Genomic DNA, 20,944 nt, shown 5'->3' with positions numbered 1-20,944 from the left:
GTCTGATTACGCATAGCATTATATTCGAATTATCCAATAAAAAAGCATAAATTCCCATAAACGTGTCACAAACCATAAGTCATCCAAGTTGGCGGGCCCCGCCGAATCCCACCCCTTTCCTTGTTCTTCTATCTCCTCTTTCCTTGGTGGCTCAGAACAAAGACCAGATACAAACTAACTAACTGCTCCTCTCTACAATGCGCATGGTGTGCGCATGGAGCTAACCTACGCCTCTTCCAGCATTCCTAATCTCACTGCGATGCCGCACCGCTCCATCAAGATCATTCCGTTGGAACATCCTTCTACGTCGACTCCGTCCTCGTCGCCGTCGCAATTGTCGGCGGCGGTGTCGAAATGGACGGCCAGGATGAAGCAGAAGACGCGCGATGAGTGGATTGAGATGTTCGTGCCGTGTTATAGGTGGATGAGGATTTATAATTGGAGTGAGTATTTGCAGGCTGATCTTATGGCTGGTGTTACTGTTGGTGTTATGCTTGTTCCTCAGGTGATTCTCTCTCTGTATGTGTTCGAATTTATGTTGTCAGCTGACTGTTTAGTTTTTTTATCGGCTTGATTATTACGCTTGTGGAAGTAACTCGATTATGTATGTGTGCTTTGTGTGCACAGATTTATGTGTTGTATCAGGCTCCAGTTTTTACTGTTTCTTGTGTTAATTTACTGAGGCTTTAGATCGTAGTTCGTTTTGGAATTGATCAATTTTATGTTTGAAGTCAAAAGTGAATTGATCATGTGTGTGCACCGATTTCTGTTGTGCATTATTCGAGTTTCTACTATTTGTTGTATTTCATTTCCCCGAAACACTAGCTCGTATTGTGAATTACGTGTAAGATGTAAACAAAACAAGTTTCGGACACATATATAGGTGTGTCTGTATCTAGACAATTCAATAATCAGTCGACAATATTCATATGATCTAGCTCTTACTTTGTTTTGTATTCGCTTATCTCTATGCTTGAATAAGTGGTAAATTGTAGATTGAGGTTAGGTGTAAGTTCAGCTATTCTGTTAAGTCTAACTGCAATTCTGTTAAGTCTAATTGCAATGATAAATGCTTTTTATTCTGCGTACTAGTTAAGATTGGTGTGTGTTGTTTAGTTAGTGATTTTGTACAATTTTTTGCTTTATTCTACTTTCGGCTAGTGGATTTGCACTGTAGACTTTGTTTTATTAACTTAATTTGGGAGTTTCTAAAATAAATGATAAATAATGCATACGTAAATTGGGTGAAATTTCATATGTTGTTGGACGGGGCCTACATTTCCTAAATGCTTTCATCTTTTAGGATTAATATCCATATCTCCTTTATCATACAAGTTTATTATGTTACCTGCCTTTTTACACATCCTTTTTGTGCTTAAATATTCCCTGATTGTGCATTATACTATATTAAACGTACTTCTCTTTTCCTGTATAGTTAAAAGTTACATCTAATTGAACATTTTCTCTGTAGAAATTCTGTTGAAAATATATTTATATTTTGCGGTACTTCAGTGGCTTATGTCTAGATAATATGACTATTAAGGCTGGCCTTGATTTTTATTTTAAATCATACTGCTAGACCTTTTTTGGTGTTCTGTACTCAGTGTTTTTGACTTTTGTTCTGTGACCAGTCAATGTCTTATGCAAAGCTAGCTGGGCTTCATCCAATCTATGGACTCTGTAAGTTAATTATCTGATTAATATGCAATTTTGTTTCACTATATCACGCTCCCATCTTCTTATGTAGAGACATGATCATTGTTGATCATCTTATAGATTTTGCGACTCGAAGGAACTTTCGCAGCCTCGTGTTTTTCTAGATATTTTTCAGTTATTGAAATTATTATTAGTTTTATTTTATTGATGTCTGTGTCCTTGTTTTATGATGCTTCATGCTTGGCAATCAACTACAGCAATGGTCACTAATTAAATTTTTATGATGAATGGTATTTTGCCCTCTCTCTTTTTTTTTTTTTTGCGATTTGCAACTTATTTAAGTATTTGGATCCACTATACAGATTCTGGATTTGTGCCTATATTCGTATATGCCATATTTGGGTCATCTCGTCAGCTTGCAATTGGTCCTGTAGCATTGGTTTCACTGCTGGTGTCAAATGTATTAGGAAGTATAGTTGATCCTTCAGATGACATGTACACCGAACTTGCTATATTATTGGCGCTCATGGTGGGAATTATGGAGTGCATAATGGGGCTGCTTAGGTACTTGAACTTATTTATGCTTTCTCATTGGCTTTTGGATTTTACTCTTGTGTCTCATTAATGATTTTGGTGAACCAGTCCTTAAAATCGTTTGACATGTATGGATAAAACATTGTTTATAAACAGGTTGAATTCTAAAACATCTATGATATCATCATACTTGATGTTATAGTCACATGTCTGATGCAGTTCAACTGTTTGTACTATCAGTTCTTAGCAGTATATTTCTAGTTCTTCTCTTTCTTGAGCCTGACCCTTAATATTTACTTATTTACCTTAATACTATTACGCTGGAGTATATAATACATGTTATTGCCAAGTTAAAATGCTTTATAGCCCATCTCTGTCTCTCTTATGGCTATGGAATGGTCTGCAATAGACCCTGCAAGCCAATGTCTTGCATTTTGAAACAAGCAAGATTACTCTTCAATTCAAGTTTTATCTGTTCTGTACCTATATCTGAACCTATAGATTCCTTTATCAGGCTTGGATGGCTAATCCGCTTCATCAGCCACTCTGTGATTTCTGGATTTACAACTTCTTCAGCTATCGTAATTGCTCTATCTCAAGCGAAATATTTTCTGGGATATGATGTTGATGGAAGTAGCAAAATTATTCCGGTGGTTACTAGTATAATTAATGGATTTGACAAGGTACGCCCTTGCCTGATGCTGTTACTTAATCTCGAGCCAATTTATCTGCATCTTATCACTCTTGTCTACTATATTGGGGTATAATTGTTTAGTTTAAACATTTGGTACACACGGTCTTGAAAATTATTATTTTATTAGAGCATACTATATAGTCCATATCTGATCATTAACTTGTAGACCGCTGATGCTAGTATCTTCTTCAACAGCATATTCTAATCAGTGCCCTCATTTTCGTAAGTATCCGTTAATGCTGTTTAAAATTTAATAAAAGAAAACATGTTAGAGTATTTAATATCCTTACCTCTAGGTGACACTACTCTACTTCTTTCACTAACAACCTTTAATTTATAAAACTTCCCAATTAATATAGCAATATATACAGTTTGTATGAGTATATATGTGTGTTTAAATTAGATATTCTCAAAGCAACCTTCTAAATTGGATATATACCTAAATATTTTTTTTTATCATATATAAATGCTTCAGATTGGGTTATAAAACTTAAAGGATAAGTATTTACCCTGAAAATACACTTGCACGTGTATACACATGTAGGCCAAATTCTGGCCTGGCAGAGTGGCAGTATCCATAGTTAGCTCCATACTGCATTCTTCACTTTACGTATTAATCCTAAATCATATGCATCTCAACAGTTGCATTTATTTTTGAAGTGATGTTACTTTTATCTTTGGTGCTTTTGTCCTGCATACAAAAACTTGGGCTTGCCATCCCATCTAACTATCTTACAGGTTCTTACGCAAAATTAGTTAGCTGCATCTCCATAGATGAAGTTGAAAGTTGGCATCTCCTTCATATCATTTTTCTCTATTGTTGACATTAACTGGCCTTAATTACATGTGACAATAGTCGCACCCTGCAGTTTCATCTTTTTAGTTTGACCATTTGCTCCTATTTTCTTTTGTAGTTCCTATGGCAACCTTTCATAATGGGATCCTTTATTCTTGCAATTCTGCTGATTATGAAGCACCTGGTATGATGTCATCATTTATGAACAAATTGATGTATATTTTCAAATCATATTAGTCACTAAGAAGTTGAGAAACAGGGAAAGACAAGGAAAAACATGCGGTTTTTGCGAGCTGCTGGTCCTCTTACGGCAGTTGTAGTGGGTACAACTTTTGCGAAAATATTTCACCCATCTTCTATTTCTTTGGTGAGAATATGATCATTATCCTGCTATCACTGAACTGCTAGACATACAAAACAAACATATTTATATTCAGCTTAATGCTTCAAATTTATGTAATGACAAGACTAAACCAATTATAACTGTAGGTTATCATCTTAAAATATAAGAAGTAGTTCCTACCTTGTTTAAATATCAGTTGTTTGTGGCTGACTGAGTTAAGGGTTCAGGTGGTTTAGAAAAGGTTGAGAACTTGATTGCTGTGCAGTTACAGAGCTTCATGCTACGTTACAATTTGCTTGAGAGCTGAAAATACGGTCCCATTCAGCATTTCTGATTTTACTAGTACCAAACAAACACCTCAATGTAGCTTAGTGTTTTTATAGTATTGAAAATGAAATTGAGGGTCCTCAAGAATATTCATAAAATCTTTTTGCTACCCAGAGATCTTTTATCTTAACGATTATTTGTATAAAAATCAGCATGTCACTATCTGCAAGTCATGACTATCTATGTAGTTACTGAACTGTTTCTGCTCGTCTCTAAAGGGGTCCTGCTATAATTTAACCTGTGAAGATTACCTGTGTAATAACTTTGAATGGGGCAACCTACCTATTGACCTTTACATGGAATCATGTTATTATGGCTACGTCTACTTTGACTGGTGAACCATACCTTTACACGTTCATGTGGGAGTAAAATTGTATGGCTAAGTTTGTTGGTTCTCGTGCACTTGTACCAGAACAAAGTAACATAAATAAGGGGAAGTATTTAAGTTAGAGGGGTCCTTGTGAAGCCATTAAACCAGGGGCATTTCCAGACTTAACCTAAATCTGATCAAATGCCAGGCAAGAGAATTGCAGGCGGAACAGGAAGCGATACAGGGGCAATTTATACGAGGAATTAGTTTAGGTTGAAATAACGTGTGAGAGATTTCCTTTCATATAAATAAAATATTAAGGGATTCCTTTTTAATCAAATCATACATCATTTATGCTTATGATATGAATAGGTTATGGTTGTTCCATAGATTTTTGACCCAAGGATCTTCTTGTTCTCTTTTTAGTGCACTCCACCATCTTCATTCTAACCCCACCCCTTTTATCTTCACAGAGTAAAACACAGAGAATCTGAAGGCACTTCTCACTTGTAGCTCATACTTATGTTTATTCTTTATGATGACAGCATGTGCAAACTGTCAGAGATTCTGTTTACAACATGTTGAAACTTCATTTCCTTATCTAATTCTAATATGGGAAAGGGCTTCCAACAAGAACATTGGTCACTTGCTATTGTGGCAATCAACCTACTTAAATGCAAATATGAAGAGTGCGCGCGTGCGCCGCGCGTGTTTGTTAGATACATTAGTCAACTAATGCCAGTCATTACTAATGTTCGTCTCCTCATATTATATCCTTTATTATCATACTCGCCCGTAAGTTTTAGAGTATACATTGTATGATGTCTTCCTACATAGAAGTACTGGATTATAAGGTTTAACTGAACCTAGTACATTGTTGCTACTCAAATATGGTGTAACATATATATCCTCATAAACCATTATATGGATGATGAAATGTGATATCTGTACAAAAGTGATTGCATAAGAAGACCTATTTGAATGGAATAAGTCTAATATTACTAAATTAATATTTTAAAAGATCTTACTAGAAATTTGGTTCTATATGTTTTAGGTGGGAAACATACCCCAGGGCCTCCCGGAATTTTCTATTCCTAAAGGTCTTGGCCATGCCAAGTCTCTAATCCCGACTGCAATGCTCATTACTGGGGTGGCTATATTGGTAAGAGGACGATCTTATCATTTTTCACGGGATGCAATAACTGTTTTTGATTAGGGTAATAATGATAATTTCTACCATGTTTTGTTTTTACTTCAGGAGTCTGTCGGAATTGCTAAGGCCCTAGCGGCAAAGAACGGTTATGAATTGGATTCTAATCAAGAGGTATGCTTAGCAAGAAGGCATATTTATTTTATTTTGAAGGTTTTTATAATGCTTAATTATCAGTATTTTTATATGTCATAAAGATACTTGTCAAACATGCGAATATCATTTTACTTGGACATTTTCACTAAATTAAAACTGGCTACCAGGATATATGCTCATTACAGCTTGTTTTGGAGAATGGAGACTAAACAAAACAACGTCTATAAATAATAGCCTTGGGACCAGATACTTTTATTAATTAACTGAAAATTAAAATACAGAGATTTTTTTAAATTCAGATTATAGTTTATTTTCTTTTTTATGTTCACCTGCGATATAGTTTTGGCTTCCACATTTTTAAAATGAGATAAATAAGTTCCAGGTTGTCTCGTGACCTAAGTTGTGTTAATGTGATTCATTTAACAAATTATGTGTCCGTTTCATCTAGAGCTGGAACGGTTATGAAAAACATCTCTCTTTCATGTAGGGGTATTGGATTTATATTTTGCGTATAGTATTCTTGTTATTGATGGTGCTTATCAACAATTTAAAATTTGTGGTATACCGAAGCATTGGAATTTGGACTTAATTTGTATGTTGTAGCAACTTGACATTGAGTCTGTCACTGTATAGTTGATTTGGTATGAATTTGTGGCACACTTAATAAATGACCATATTGATTAGAAATAGGACGTGATGTGTCACATGGTATAGTTCTTTAATGTATCTTTATTCTAGTATCTTAAAGGCAAGAAGTCTACACTGAAATAGTTACTGTTGTATTCTCCAGTTGTTTGGTCTTGGTGTGGCAAATATCCTTGGTTCAATGTTTTCAGCATATCCTACAACAGGTGAGATTTTGTTCTCAAAAAAAGCAAAGTTGTGTTCAGAATCTGGACTTGAACAAAAAGAAGTCTCTTTTCATGATTGTAGTGGGCATAAAAAATTCAGAATCCCTCTATGGTAAGTTTACTTGAGTTTTTTCCTAAGGAACTACTATGAATGTGTCATGCAGGCTCCTTTTCTAGATCAGCTGTCAATCATGAAAGTGGAGCAAAAACTGGCTTATCTGGAATCTTGATGGGGATCATAATGTGTTGTGCTCTTCTCTTTATGACTCCAATATTTGAGTACATACCTCAGGTATGGTTTTTTGGTGACATTGTTATCCTTAGATTGTTTTGTAACAGATGATGTCCAGATGATTTAAGATTTAATTTGTAGTGCAAAAGTTTGTCTCTCTCTCTCCACACACACACACACACAGAGGATATAGAGGCCTATAAAAGAAACAAACTACATTAGAAAAATATAAGATAAATATATATGGGGTTCCGGATTGTGGATTGAACAAGCTTATTCATCTTCTTCGGTGCTTTTCCAGTAGGATATGATCCTCAATATATAGGCAATTCCTCCACCTCCTCCACCCCATGAAAGATAACTGCCTAATACACTTTATCACATATTAAATATAATTAATACACATAAATACAGAAACGTAACTTACAAATACATTAATTTATGTATTTAATTTATTTTGGAGTTGTTCGGCAAAAGAGCCAAACCCAACATATGTTGACTGTTTCATCGGAGTCCTTGAAGTCCATATATGTTCTGCAAGTAAAATATAGCTTAAAATATTGCAAAACATATTATGTTTTGGATGATGTTCTCCAAACATCACTATTTTATTGAAAATCGTGCGGATCCCATACATTTTACAAGTAGAACATTGCAATATATATTATTCTATAAAACATGCTTAGTTTGCAGAATATACATGTTCATGTCGCAGAACATACATATTGTACTTGTAAATTTATGAGATTTGTAAGATTTTATTAAAGTAATGATATTTCTGAAACATGTTTTGCAAGATAATAGATTATACAAGATATTTTATTTGCAGAACATAAATGTACTCCGAGGACTCCAATAAAATGGTGGACTCCATAGAACTTTATGTGTGTGTGTATGTCTATATATATATATATATATATATATATATATATATATATATATATATATATAATTACATATCATTTAAGGTTGTACCTGAAAAGTCCTGAGAAACTTTCAATCACCACAATGCCATTTTACTTACGATGGCCCTTTGGTTTGTGTTTGATCTGTTTGCAGTGTGCTCTTGCTGCTATTGTTATATCTGCTGTAGTTGGCCTGGTGAGTTATTGTTTCCTTTTTGATATGTTGATTACTTTGGTTCTTTATCAAAATTGCTCTATATAGTTAGTCCAAAGAATATCCATTCGTAATAATATATCTATAATTTTATTTAGAAACATTTTGTAGGATGTACACCCTTCTATCAGCAGGCAAAATCAGGGATCTTTGAGTATCAGTATACAAGCATTATTGATAATAAATTATATACGTGCATATTTGAAATTTATCCACTAGTAAGAGCAAGTCCAAGGGTGCCCTATATTGATGTCCTAAATCAAAATTTAAGGCACGTGAAACAAATCAATGCTCCAACAATGTCCTAGTGGTGCCTTAAAACACTAGGACATGTAACAAGTGCCTTATTTTTGAGGCACCACTAGGCATGCCCTATCAATAAAAAAATAGTTTCATATCATTCCACTATATCTCTCTCCTCCCTCCTTTTCATTTCCCTCCAATAACAATTCAAATATATATTATTATTTTAATAATAAGGCACAATAATAAGGCATGTTGTTGGACTTGATACATTAAGATGATGTCCTAAGTCACTAGGACACAATATTTTATTATATTTATAAGGCATTTGCTAGGACACGGTTGGACTTGCTCTAAGGAATCAAAATTAAAATAAATTTTAATAGTATTGAACTGTGTAGTGCATTCCGAACTCAATCATGTGGCTTTTATTTACATATCTCGAATGATACATATATGCAATGTACAACAATATCATTTAATTATTTGATATTTTCTATTACATGTGACTTAAGGTATAGTTGGTACAAGTAAAAAGCACCAGACACTTTGCTGTGAATAATTACATCTTTTAGTTTAAGTATACCATTGCATTGGCCTTCTTAAAACTCAATCTTTTCTATTTAGCTTTAGACTTTAGTTTTAAAATTTACTGCATTCAGAGCTTAGTAATTCAAAGAAAGTAATAAATCAATGTTATCCTGTATAGATCTATATATTACTTGTACAAATGCTGCCTCGTTTAAGATGTTTTTATTTGTTACTCTGATGATGGTCAATTGCAGAGTTTTATATGCTCACAAGCACATGCCTTCTCTTAGGCTTCTTCGAAAGTAACATTTAGGCCTTGTTTGTTTAGCAGGATTCTTGGTTACATAGGAACCCACATTTACTTGGAAGTAGGTTCCAACGTGTGGTTGCGGTGTAACTAAAAAATACAGTGTTTGGTTGTACTGCATATCACATCTGTGACTATATAGTTTTAATAATTTAGATAATATCAGATTAATATATTATAAATATATAAATAAATAAATAAAAATGATATAATATGTATTATTAACATTAAATAATAAGAATTTTAACCTAATATAAAAAAAGAAAAAAACATGATATTTAAAAATATAAAAAAATTATTTAGATGAGATGATATATTAATATAATATTAGTAATATCTAAATAAAAATAATTAAAATATAGAACAAAATTTATGTTTCATAATTTAAGAAGAAAAATAAATAAAAATATTTTAAGATGGATAAATTTTTATATAAAATAAACATATATAGTAATATATAGTAAATATTATTAAGAAAAAGATATCTTTTCTATAATTATTGATATATGTGATATGAGTAAATCCTAAATAAAAAACAATATATTATTAAATAAACAATTATGATATGATATTTATTTATAATTTAATTTTGGATTTGGTCATGATTAAATAAGTAAAATTGTAATATAATAATAATGAAAAAATGTAAACAGCTATGTAACCTAGAAAAACCACACATTAGCTGTGTAACTAGGTTACACCGTTTTGCAGGAAGTTGAAGTTACATGGAAGTGTAAGTTACTTTGCTCACTTTTAATATCATACAACCAAACACCGGCACTCAGATGAGTTCCATGGAACTGTAGGTTACTGCGTTGGGTTACAGCGTACCAAACGAGCCCTTAGAACTCAGGTTTAATATAGATGTGGGACACAGTGGGCAAGGAAGTTTAACATCCGTTGCGGTCTTATGCTTCAAGTAATAAAATATCAGTTATAAGCAAACTGTAATGGAGATGGACCTCTAGATACTTATTAATATCCAAATATTATTTCATCTTTTATATATAAAGTTTTAAATCTGTGAGTTTTTCATATAGTCAGCAATATGTTTCTTTGATCAGATGTGCATTGTACCGTATTTGATTGTATATAGCAGACACGCATGAATATATATATATATCTCTGTATAATAATGAAAAATGACATAAACGTCTGATTCTCCCATCAGATAAGATACAAGTTCTATATGGTTTGTTGGGCACAGAAATGGTTACTTTTGTAATCCTACAATCTAGTTATGGCCAAAATCAAATCAAATCCGAGAATGTTTAATTTTGTGTGAAGCTTTGTAGTTATAATCGATTTTAGAGCCGGTCTTTGGTTGCCCAATACAAGAGCTGACAAAGTAATATTATCAATCTTTCTTATAATATATATCAAGTTCAAGTGCTTTACTACTGACATCCTCTGCATCACCAATGTAGTGTTGCTACACTCATTGACATTGAGATAATTTAGAGCATTATGTATTGAATTACTGCTGGCTCACAACTAAAGATTTTGGTATTAACTGTTTATTTTTTAGGTGGATTATGATGAGGCTATATTCTTGTGGCGTGTTGATAAAAAAGATTTTCTACTGTGGACCATTACTAGTTTGACGACCTTGTTTCTTGGGATAGAGATTGGAGTTCTTGTTGGGGTAAGTGAAAGTATTATGCTAATACCATGTTCACACACTTTATGAACTCAATGAGCAATAGCTCGTTGCTCATATTATCTTGTTTGGGTTTTCAAGCGCAACACATTCTTAATAAACATAATGACTAATATATGGAACTACTAGTTGAACAACTAATATTTCATGTTATGATATATTAGACTGTCTGCACATGAGATTTTTAGATACAAAAATTGAATATTTGTGAACAAGCTATTATAATTTATAACTAATAAAATTTGAGAACAAGCTATCTTAACTAATAAATGGCATATAAAACTTTGTATAACAGATGATGGAATTATGTGGGAAGTGTATTACCAATTACCTTCAATAGTTCAATGGTTTATTACCCCTTGCTTTGATAAATTAAATTACTGTTGATGCAACGAGGAAACTGCAAAGCGGGAAAGTATTCAATAATAGTTGTGAGGATTTCTTTAGTCCTTGCTTGTGTCAGAGCTGTTTGGATTCCTAAATGGCTTTTCCTGTCGCTCAGCTTCCTAGACTGCATTGTTACTTCTAGCAAATTTCACTTCAAGATTTAGCAGTTTCTTTCCTACAAGTAATCAGCAACAGAGTCTACATAACCAAAATAATTAACAAAATCTAATCAAACAAGTAAACATGGAGATATTGTTGAAGGTATATATGCAAATTGCACATATTTCAGGAGTAAAGGAGATATACGAGTGCAAAGTCTTTCTATGCCAGACTTGAAGGGGCAAAGTGGAAAATGTCCACAATTAAATATATAAATGTGACCTAACAAAAGGAAAATATGAGGGAAGGTATAATTAAGGAAGTACAGAAGTCAGAAAATATCTATTTTACCGTCCATGTTTTAGCTCTAGATAAAATCATTTCTCTATTGGTAAGCAATATATTTCCCTACTTCTATATTTGTGAATTTGTAACTTTTGAGTAGTTTACCAATATACTGCCACTAGATCTGCTGCTAAACAATGTTGACTTGTGTATTTCAACGTGAGGCATGCAAGACATTTATTAGTTTCTGATTTTTTGTTTTAGGGCACTAACATTAGAGTCACTGAATTTACATCTTCTATTGATTACTCGAGGCAGAATATGTCATGCAAGACATTTATTAGTACTCATCTTCTATTGAGTACTTTTTAACATTTTTTTGTAGATACTGTGGTTTCCCTTTTGCAAGGTCCGATTATGCAACAGAGTCAACAATTATTATGTTATTTTGGAAAGCTGTTTGTGTTAATTGTGTTGAACTGAAGATACTATTTCTACTAATACTTACCTGTGCATTAACTGTTTTTCTTTTGATTTTTTTTTTCACTATCTGAGTTCTAATTTTATAATGGATAAACACATCTTATTAAGTGTTTCTAGTTTTTGTTTCTAGGTTGGTTTCTCTCTCGCTTTTGTAATCCATGAATCAGCCAATCCTCATATTGGTAAGCGATTCTCTTTTTTAGATGACCGTCTAAATTTTTAATTTCCCCTATACAAAATAACATAAAAAGGTCACTTATTGTCTCTGACTGTATTTAGGTACTTTTAATAATTAGAAATGGAATATGTTAAATTTCATCATTGCCCTCAATATCATTATCTTTTATTCATCAATCAGCCCATGCCCAAACTCAAATTCTTTACCTCCACCTCATTATTTATCCATAGATTTTAGTATTTTACTCTTTCCGGCTCAGCGGTGTCAACTTTCATTTTTTGAACTTCCTAATATGAGAATCCATTCTCACGACGTACTTTATGATATTGAATTCTGACTCAGGCAACCACATACATTAGGTCTTTGGCAATAAAAAATGTGCCAGCTCTCATTTTTGTACTGGGAAGTAAGTTCCCACTTTCTCTTGCTGTAAATCACAAAGAACAGTAAAAAGGTCTTTCAAATTTCACTTTGTCCAGGTGTTCTCAGTTTGCTTAGAGAGTCATTTTCAGCCTTATTCTAATCTCTGACTGTGAATATTTGCTTAAGACGTTATAATAAGGTTTCTTAATATAGCTCAACTCATAGATCAGCATCGACTTTAAGCTACATCCTAACTTCAACTCTTAGGTTCTGACATGGTAGACTAAATTATACTTCCTGCTTGAGTGAGTCCACTTTCACATTTTGTCACGTCCCTAAATGAGAAACAGGCAATTGCTTGTAATTAGGAATGTTGCCAAATGTTAAAGAGAAACTTAAAAAAAGTTGTATCTAATCACACACACACACACACAGAGACACACACACACATATATATTGAATTTGAATTTTTTCCTTTCATTAATTTTATTGATTTTATTTAAGGGTTTTACCTGATAATACTCTCCTTATACACCATTTGTTCATATTTGCAGCTGTCTTGGGGCGCCTTCCAGGTACCACTGTGTATAGAAACATTCGGCAGTATCCAGAAGCATATAGATACAGTGGCATTGTGGTTGTTCGAATCGATGCGCCTATTTATTTTGCCAATATAAGTTACATAAAAGACAGGTGACCATTGGTGTGGCTACAACAGGAACACCAGATAAATTATACTTCTAAATTGTATTTAACTTCTTAAACGAATATTGTCTCCTGGATCTACCAGTTAGAATGTAGAGTTAAGTCTTTTGTCACTCTACTTTCAGGCTGCGGGAGTACGAACTTGAGATTGACGAACCTACAAGACGTGGTCCAGAATTGGAGAGAGTATACTTTGTCATATTGGAGATGGCACGTAAGTATTTATTTCTATATAATCTTTATCAGAATCTCTTGAGAGTGCATGTTTTTGACTGCATATCAACCATCTATATTATATTACATATCCATTTCCCAACTTGTCATATCATAGTTCTCATTATAAAATCCACCATTATCTGCAGTAGAATAAAATAGAAAAATGGATCAACTTAAGAGTTATCATCTTCTCCACTTCTGTGTTAAACAAACAGCCTACATTTTCTAGTATTGTGCATAGCTTAGTTGTAAATACAATTACTGGGGACAGCTAATGGCAAGATTATAGACTTAGTATACAGCTAATGGCAAGGTCATTAACTGCCATACGGTACTTCCCCGGGTCCTACTTTTGGGTTAGTATTGCCTGAATGACCCTCCAGTAAATTGTCAATGTTCATCTTTTCAGTTTTAGTTCTATGCCTTTTAGGCTTTACTTCAGACTTTATTCTATGGAGACACAGCCGTCAATCGTCATAAAGCTTCCACAATTGTAACAAAATGAAATTTAGGACAGTATAGCATCTTGGATAATCTTCATTTTCCTTCTAACAAAAGAAAGCTTAAACCGTTCTGGAACTTGAATTCCAAGAACTAACATCTTCTTTATACTTCAACTCATTCCTTCTCACCTTGGTTCATGTCTTACATTCTTCGTATCCAGTTATCTTCATAAAATTTATCCCTCTTTCTCCCCTCCGATCCTTCCTAACAACATTGTGGAAGGATTTTCACGAGCATCTTATCTAGGAAGGTGTACCTCTCTGATCAGTCATAAGTTTTAAAATATCAGAATGATAGATGAAACAAAAGGTATATATTCTCTGAATGAGTAGACGAGACCAAAGGTATATTCACTGAATGAGTAGACGAGACAGAACCTGTAGATTTATTCACTTTTCGATAAAGAAATTGGTAATGGATCAGATAATATTAAGGGAGCTCAAAAAATTAATCATTTTGCTGACATAAGGTCAAAAGTATTAAGTGCATAACACATCGATGTGCGAGAATCATACGATAGATAGTTATGCTTCTCCCCATTCTTACATAGAGAGGATATGATGTCCTTGTGGTGCACCTTAATTCAGACTTCAACCTGACTTGCATTGTTTATGTGTTATTTCAGCTGTCACATATATAGACTCCAGTGCCATCCAAGCTTTAAAGGACTTATATATAGAATACAAGTCAAGAAACATCCAGGTGATACTTCCCTCTTGCTAAAGAAGAGCAGGTTTTAATCTTCCCATGTAATCTATATTCCCTCCAAGAGCTTTGTTTTAAATTAACTAAAATGTTGGATTTTACTGCAGCTAGCCATTTCCAACCCTAACCGGGATGTTTTGTTGTCCCTAACAAGATCCAGTGTCGTGGATCTTATCGGTAAAGAGTGGTACTTTGTGAGAGTGCATGATGCAGTTCAAACTTGCCTTCAACATGTACAGAGTTTGAGTGCATCAGGGAAGTCACCAGAGTTGGAATCAGATTATAGGCCAAATCTTTTCCAAAGAGTTCTAAAACCGAGGGCAGAGGACTTTACAACAAGCGAATTGGAGTCGGGTTATAAACATGTTCCCATCTCTAAAGAGACGAACCCGAATTTGGAGCCATTGCTACCGCCGCGGAAGTTTTGAAAGAAACAGACTTCACAGCTTGTATACTCTGGCGTGCATTATGGAGCGACTCCCTTATATATTCCACCAAGGATTTTTGTTCATTGCATTCCTTGTGCATAGCAAGTTAGGTGTTACTCAGTTGGGGATAGTGTCATGTAAGTTCCAACTACTGCCTGTACTTATAATTGGAAATGCACAGTATCTAGATGTATATGCAGCGAGTTTCAAGTAGATTATTTTGTTGTACCAAGTGGTTCTATTATTCTGGATATTCTCTTTTTTGTTTTAATATTTCAAAGGCACGCTTGTGCAGTAAAATGACTTCCCTCTTCTTCTTCTTTTTGTTGGGCCAAGTGTTATATATTAATTTCCTTACTCATAACCAACAGAGCTAGAGTAATGGAGTTGAAAAACGGTGAGAATTTCTTCATCCTTACTCAGATAGTGACTTGCTACCAACCTGACACTTGTGTCACAATGTCCAAATAATTAGGAATTCACATTGCAATGCACTGGGAACTACCCCTTGTTGTCTCTTTCAGTTCAATTGTCCCTTTCAGATTGCTCTACCTGTATCTACCTTTAATAAATCTGCGTAAGTATTAGATTTAGTTTCGAGTATACAGCGGAAACTACTGAATTAGCATTAATGCAATTGACCCGTTTTGCTTATATTACGTTGTATCTGTCTTTTCTTCCTACTCACTGCAAGTATCCAGGTTGTGAAAATTATTGGGAGACAGTGACAGGAATAGTATAATTATTTCAGAAGCAGTATTAGCTGTCTGCATTATTGAGATTTTGATCAATGAGTGATGGACAAGTCTGTCTTAGATGTTGACTGAGATGAAACTATTACCGTTGGTCAGGAGAAGTTCATCCGTGTTGGCAATTGTGTTTACATAGTTACATATGATGATATGGATATGTAATTTCTGTTACCATGTGAAAACATGCAATTCTGAGTATCTAACTGCAGTCCTTTGTTATGCAGTTGTGCACTGAAAGATGTATGTTATATGATACCATGACCTTAAATTATCACTCTTACTAAAAGTCGTATGCTTCGAAAATAAGTATCGATGTTTTGTTTTCTTCATGTGGTTCTGAGGGGCAATGCTTATTTGAACTCATCAGGATTTCATTTTGTGAGGCATGCTAAGCGAGCCATAATTTTAGAATAGTATAATATTGTGATTTGACTCCTCCTAAGTCCATAATGGAAGTCCGTCCGTCTATCTGGCCCCTTAGGCCCATACGGGAAGCCCCTCTTGTTGTCATAACTCCATAATGATATGATATTGTCCGGCCCACACGATTTCGTTTTTGGGCATCTTCACAAGTCTCATACTATTAGAGCTATTTTGCTACTTAGCTATCTGCCCCTCCCACTATTACTAATAAGCAATTTTGATTGTGGTATATTTGAATTGTTTGAGGCTACTTTTATGGCTATATTGATGAGGAGGGAATGTATAGACGATATTATTCATTTATTAACATTAGTTTCCTGATGAAGAGAATTATTATCGCCTTCTGCGTTTCCTCAGAAGGCTTATGAGTAAGAGATCCATGCTTATAAAATTTTGCATGCATTGTATACTTGGCAAGATCCTCTTCTTCTTCAACATTATAAAATGAATGGCAAGCTTATACATTTCGAAGTTACGAAAAAGGTATGCTTGAGATATTTTTCTTCTTCATTGGATTCATTGTCAATAGATTAATTGGTGGAAGATATTAAATCTTGTTTTGACTCTATAGCATGATGAGTTGTATCTAAATGTGTTTTGACATTTTCTGTTTTTCTGCATTTTGCTAGGTGGCCTCTTGTGCATAAGACAAACTGATTACTCTACTGTACTCTAGTGAAAGCCAACAAATATACCAATCAAGAATGACAAGCTTGTCCTTAACTTGGGGGAAAAGGAAAAGTTCTTTTTCTCAAAATTCATGTATATAAAAGAGAAAATGGAATTATCCCTCTTAGAGCGGACTTTTACTATGATCTATGCAGCCCTATCCTTCCTCAAGAGAGAAAAGTCCCTGTATACTACAATTTACCTAAATAATGTCCAAAATATGAGTTGTGAAAAATGGATCAAAATACTACTTATTAAACCGGACAATCCAATATTATTGGACAAACACTATATGTTGTTGTGTTTAAATCTGAAAATCCCTACAAAACGCTAGATGATCTGGCATTTAGGGTTGAAATGCAAAAATAACATTTAGGGTTACAATATGCTTGATAATCTAGCCTTTCGAAATGAAAGAAGGATAACGTCGCATGATCTAACATTTTGGATTGCAAAGTGACAGGTTAGGATTATCTTCTGCGACACTGGTATTTGAGGCATTTTCCTGGGAAAAAGTGGTAGTGACTAGTGAGGGCCCACACGCTGATTAAGAGAGCATGAAAGCTGTCTCCAGGAAATAATTTCCTTCATGCTGGAGAAATAATTAAACGTCGTCACGAATTGAACACCTAGCCACAGGACCAACTCAACTCCTACACCATATAAAACCCTACACCATATAAAACCCGGTATCCATATTCTTACAAAGTTTCTGTCACTTAATATTAGCATTAGTCTAGAGTTGCATGGTGATATTATTGGAGTGTCTGCAAGAAAGAGGGAGAGGAGTTTTCCGAAAATGCGAAACCACTTCTAGCCGGTGAAAAATAAGTGGTTCACGTTGGAGGCATATGCAAGTGATCAAAGTTTTGAAAGAACTTAATAAGACATAGAGAGATGGCAAACATAGCTGGAAGAGGCTGCCAAAATAGCAGAGGTAAGATCATTGAAATAGTAATATAAACCCCCACTAGATACTTGCATTTCCAGACAAGGGCTGAGATGGAAAACAACACATACTATACAGGACAATTATCTGATTGCAATTCTGAAAATTGCACATTTTGGAGTGGGGAAATTCAATAGGGATCCAAGGCCAAATGTGGCACTTTGCTTAAACTCTTTGTGCTAGTCACCATCCACATGGGACGCGCACTATGCCTTGATAAATTGAGTGAAGGTCTATAAACTACTATTTGATAAAAATGTTAAATATATCACAATTTGAAAGAAAATCTTGGAATATCGAGCAAAGTTACGAATTGATTTATTATTTAATTAGAAGTGAACATCACATTTATCTTGATATATAATTATTGGGTTTGGCTAGTGTGTGCCCATAGGCACATGCTAAGCGCTAGATTTGATATATTTAGCTTATTTTGATAATTTGATTGATGGAGTTATTGTATAAGTAGTAGTATTTGTAAAATGAGTTAAATATATAAAATTTGATATTTAGCATGTGCTCACGAAAACATCATAGAAAAATTGATTATTATTATTCCATCAAATACGAGTTAGTTATAAGACCTATGTACTTCTTTTTCCGTGCAATTGGTAATCCATAGAATATGAGTTAGTTACATAATTAACTTGAGAAAAAAATAATAATGTAAGACTAATTATTTACCGTCAAAGAACATATATAACCAATAAAATGATAAGCTCGATTTTCACTATAGTAATTATTTTTTAAATTATGATTATCTATTGTCAAAAAAATATATAATCGATAGAAATATTCAAGGATAAGCTTAATTCTCAATTCTGGTTATAAGGCAAATATTTTTTTTACATTAAAAAAAGTTTATTGGTGGAAGGTAAAAGTTAAAGATGAAATAGAAGTCCACGTGGCATTGTGTGGTTGGGGGAGGAAATAGGGTTAAGCTACACTTGCAAGATGCCATTTGTGCATGGTGGATTAGTGAATTATGGAGACTTCGTTTAATGGTGGGACCCAAGTAGGGTGGCCCAATGGCACACATAGAAGACAAAGAAATGGTCGTTTATAAATCTCCTCTAATCTCTTCTCCACCAATAAAAATCAAAGTCCCACGTGGGATTACTTGCCCCCACTCTCCCATTTCTTTTCCCTGCAGTGATTCTTCTATATATTTTTATTACTAGCAATCTGGCCCGTGCTTCGCACACGGGTAACGTTTGAATTTTAATTTTAAATAATTAATGGTAATGTATTTTTAATTAATTAAAACATTGACTAATAAAAAAACAATAAGTACTCATAGTGTTACGGATCACAATTGTTTTTCTCTGACCCACAATGTAATATTAAAGTTTGAGTGATTCAGAGTTTAAACTTTGAGTGATTCAGAGTTTAATGAAGTTTAATTCGTTAGATGGAACTGAATATCAGATGTTTTACACGGCAGTAGCATTAGTCTTGAAACTTTAGGTCAATAAATATTAAATATAGTAAAATGCCTGCACATAGAGGGCAAGATTGCTTCCACATGTATGTTAAAAAAGGTTCGAATTTTAAACAAAACTTGAGTTTAATGAACAACACGAAACCACTGCGTCGACGTTGGAGAATAAGTTCCAAGAAAAATAAAAGAAATAATACTTCTTCGGCAGAAATAATTCGTGAAATCTATAAGTTTATAAGCTTAAGTCATAGTGCCTAGGCTTAGCGCACGCTATTTTTATTATTTATTTCTAATTAATTTTAACATTATTTTATTGTGATTAACGCAATATTTATATATTTTTTACTATTTTATTTATGCTTATCATTAATTAACATTTATATTAACAACTAATATTCAATTTGAATATATAACTATGTGGAAAAACGTTATTTACTATCAAATTTAAATTATTAATTAAAAACCATGAATAACATTAAAAATTCTGTCATGTAATTTTATTACGTAAATCATTATATATAACTCTCTATCTCTTTTAATATTTAGTGTTTTCCCACTAAATTCTAGAATTATGTCAAAGTTTAACACGGTGTGTTGAACACATTATATCTATTTATATTTAAATATTAATATGCATAACTTTAGATTCGTTTTTTATCAATATCAAATAATATTTTATATTTCAGTAATATTTTTTCTAAAAGTCCTGCTGAAAATTTCAAAAAAAATTGAGCAATGGTCATTGTTAAATTAATATAAATATATCGACCATCAAACATTTGCGCGATAAAACTAATAATCTTAACCAAGATTAACAATGTTGAAGCATAATGGACTTATTTAGACATTAAAAATTCATAAATTTCGCGGAAATTGAAGAGCACAACGACTACATGCTTCAAATATTTGTATATACTTAAGATGATAAAAATATAAGTTAAATATTTAATATTTACCATAATATAATCCATCGACTCCAGTTACCTCGTGTTCTTGAAATTTGTAATATTTTTTTTTTACAGAGGATGATGCTGTGAAGAAAATAAGTGAGACACTTTAGTTTTTTTTTTTTATTTAAATGTGAGACACTTTAGTCTTGGTTGGTTTAAGAAAATATAATTTTTTATTACTTGCTTTTCTTTAAATTTTATTGAAAATAACCCTATCTATATTTACAAAACAAATGTTTTTAAATTATTTTTAAGAATAAAATTAGTCTAAGAAAAAGTTTTCCTAAAAAATATAATTAATTTTGATCATAAAATTATTAACACTTTTCAAAGACTATAATGTTATAATAACTATATAATTAAATATTTTTATAACAAAGTCTTATAATATGAGAAAAAATGATTTGAAAAAAATCAAAGATAAATCAAGTACGACGGTGCCACCTAAATTCCTATTCAGACTCGGTCACTGCATTGCATATAGTGTTATGTAAAAGT

General features: G+C 33.2%; 1 protein-coding gene across 4 annotated transcripts; it reads left to right on the top strand.

Moving 5' to 3' along the window:
- Window positions 1–98: 98 nt before the first annotated feature.
- On the top strand, window positions 99–15,582 carry LOC108218995 (sulfate transporter 4.1, chloroplastic). 4 transcript variants are annotated; one of them, XM_017392215.2, is made up of 17 exons: window positions 100–505; window positions 1,632–1,680; window positions 2,019–2,220; window positions 2,705–2,873; window positions 3,799–3,864; window positions 3,940–4,047; window positions 5,715–5,822; window positions 5,919–5,984; window positions 6,757–6,817; window positions 6,982–7,109; window positions 8,109–8,150; window positions 10,778–10,894; window positions 12,294–12,345; window positions 13,259–13,397; window positions 13,535–13,623; window positions 14,755–14,862; window positions 14,942–15,078. In XM_017392215.2, exons 1-16 carry the CDS (start codon window positions 215–217, stop codon window positions 14,850–14,852), a joined length of 1,785 nt encoding a protein of 594 aa, XP_017247704.1. In that variant the 5' UTR covers window positions 100–214; the 3' UTR covers window positions 14,853–14,862; window positions 14,942–15,078. The 4 variants fall into 4 exon arrangements, 3 of the variants coding, with proteins under 3 accessions (XP_017247704.1, XP_063947639.1, XP_017247703.1); XM_017392214.2 differs by having other exon boundaries at window positions 103–505; window positions 14,755–14,831; window positions 14,942–15,582; XR_010291167.1 differs by lacking the exon at window positions 14,942–15,078 and having other exon boundaries at window positions 99–505; window positions 13,259–13,451; window positions 14,755–14,786.
- The last annotated feature ends 5,362 nt before the right edge of the window (window positions 15,583–20,944 follow it).

This window comes from Daucus carota, chromosome 4 (assembly GCF_001625215.2).
Source record: "Daucus carota subsp. sativus chromosome 4, DH1 v3.0, whole genome shotgun sequence".
Lineage (NCBI taxonomy): Eukaryota > Viridiplantae > Streptophyta > Magnoliopsida > Apiales > Apiaceae > Daucus > Daucus carota.
The sequence above is the reverse complement of the archived record's forward strand: the minus strand, read 5'-3'. Positions and strand labels throughout refer to the sequence as shown.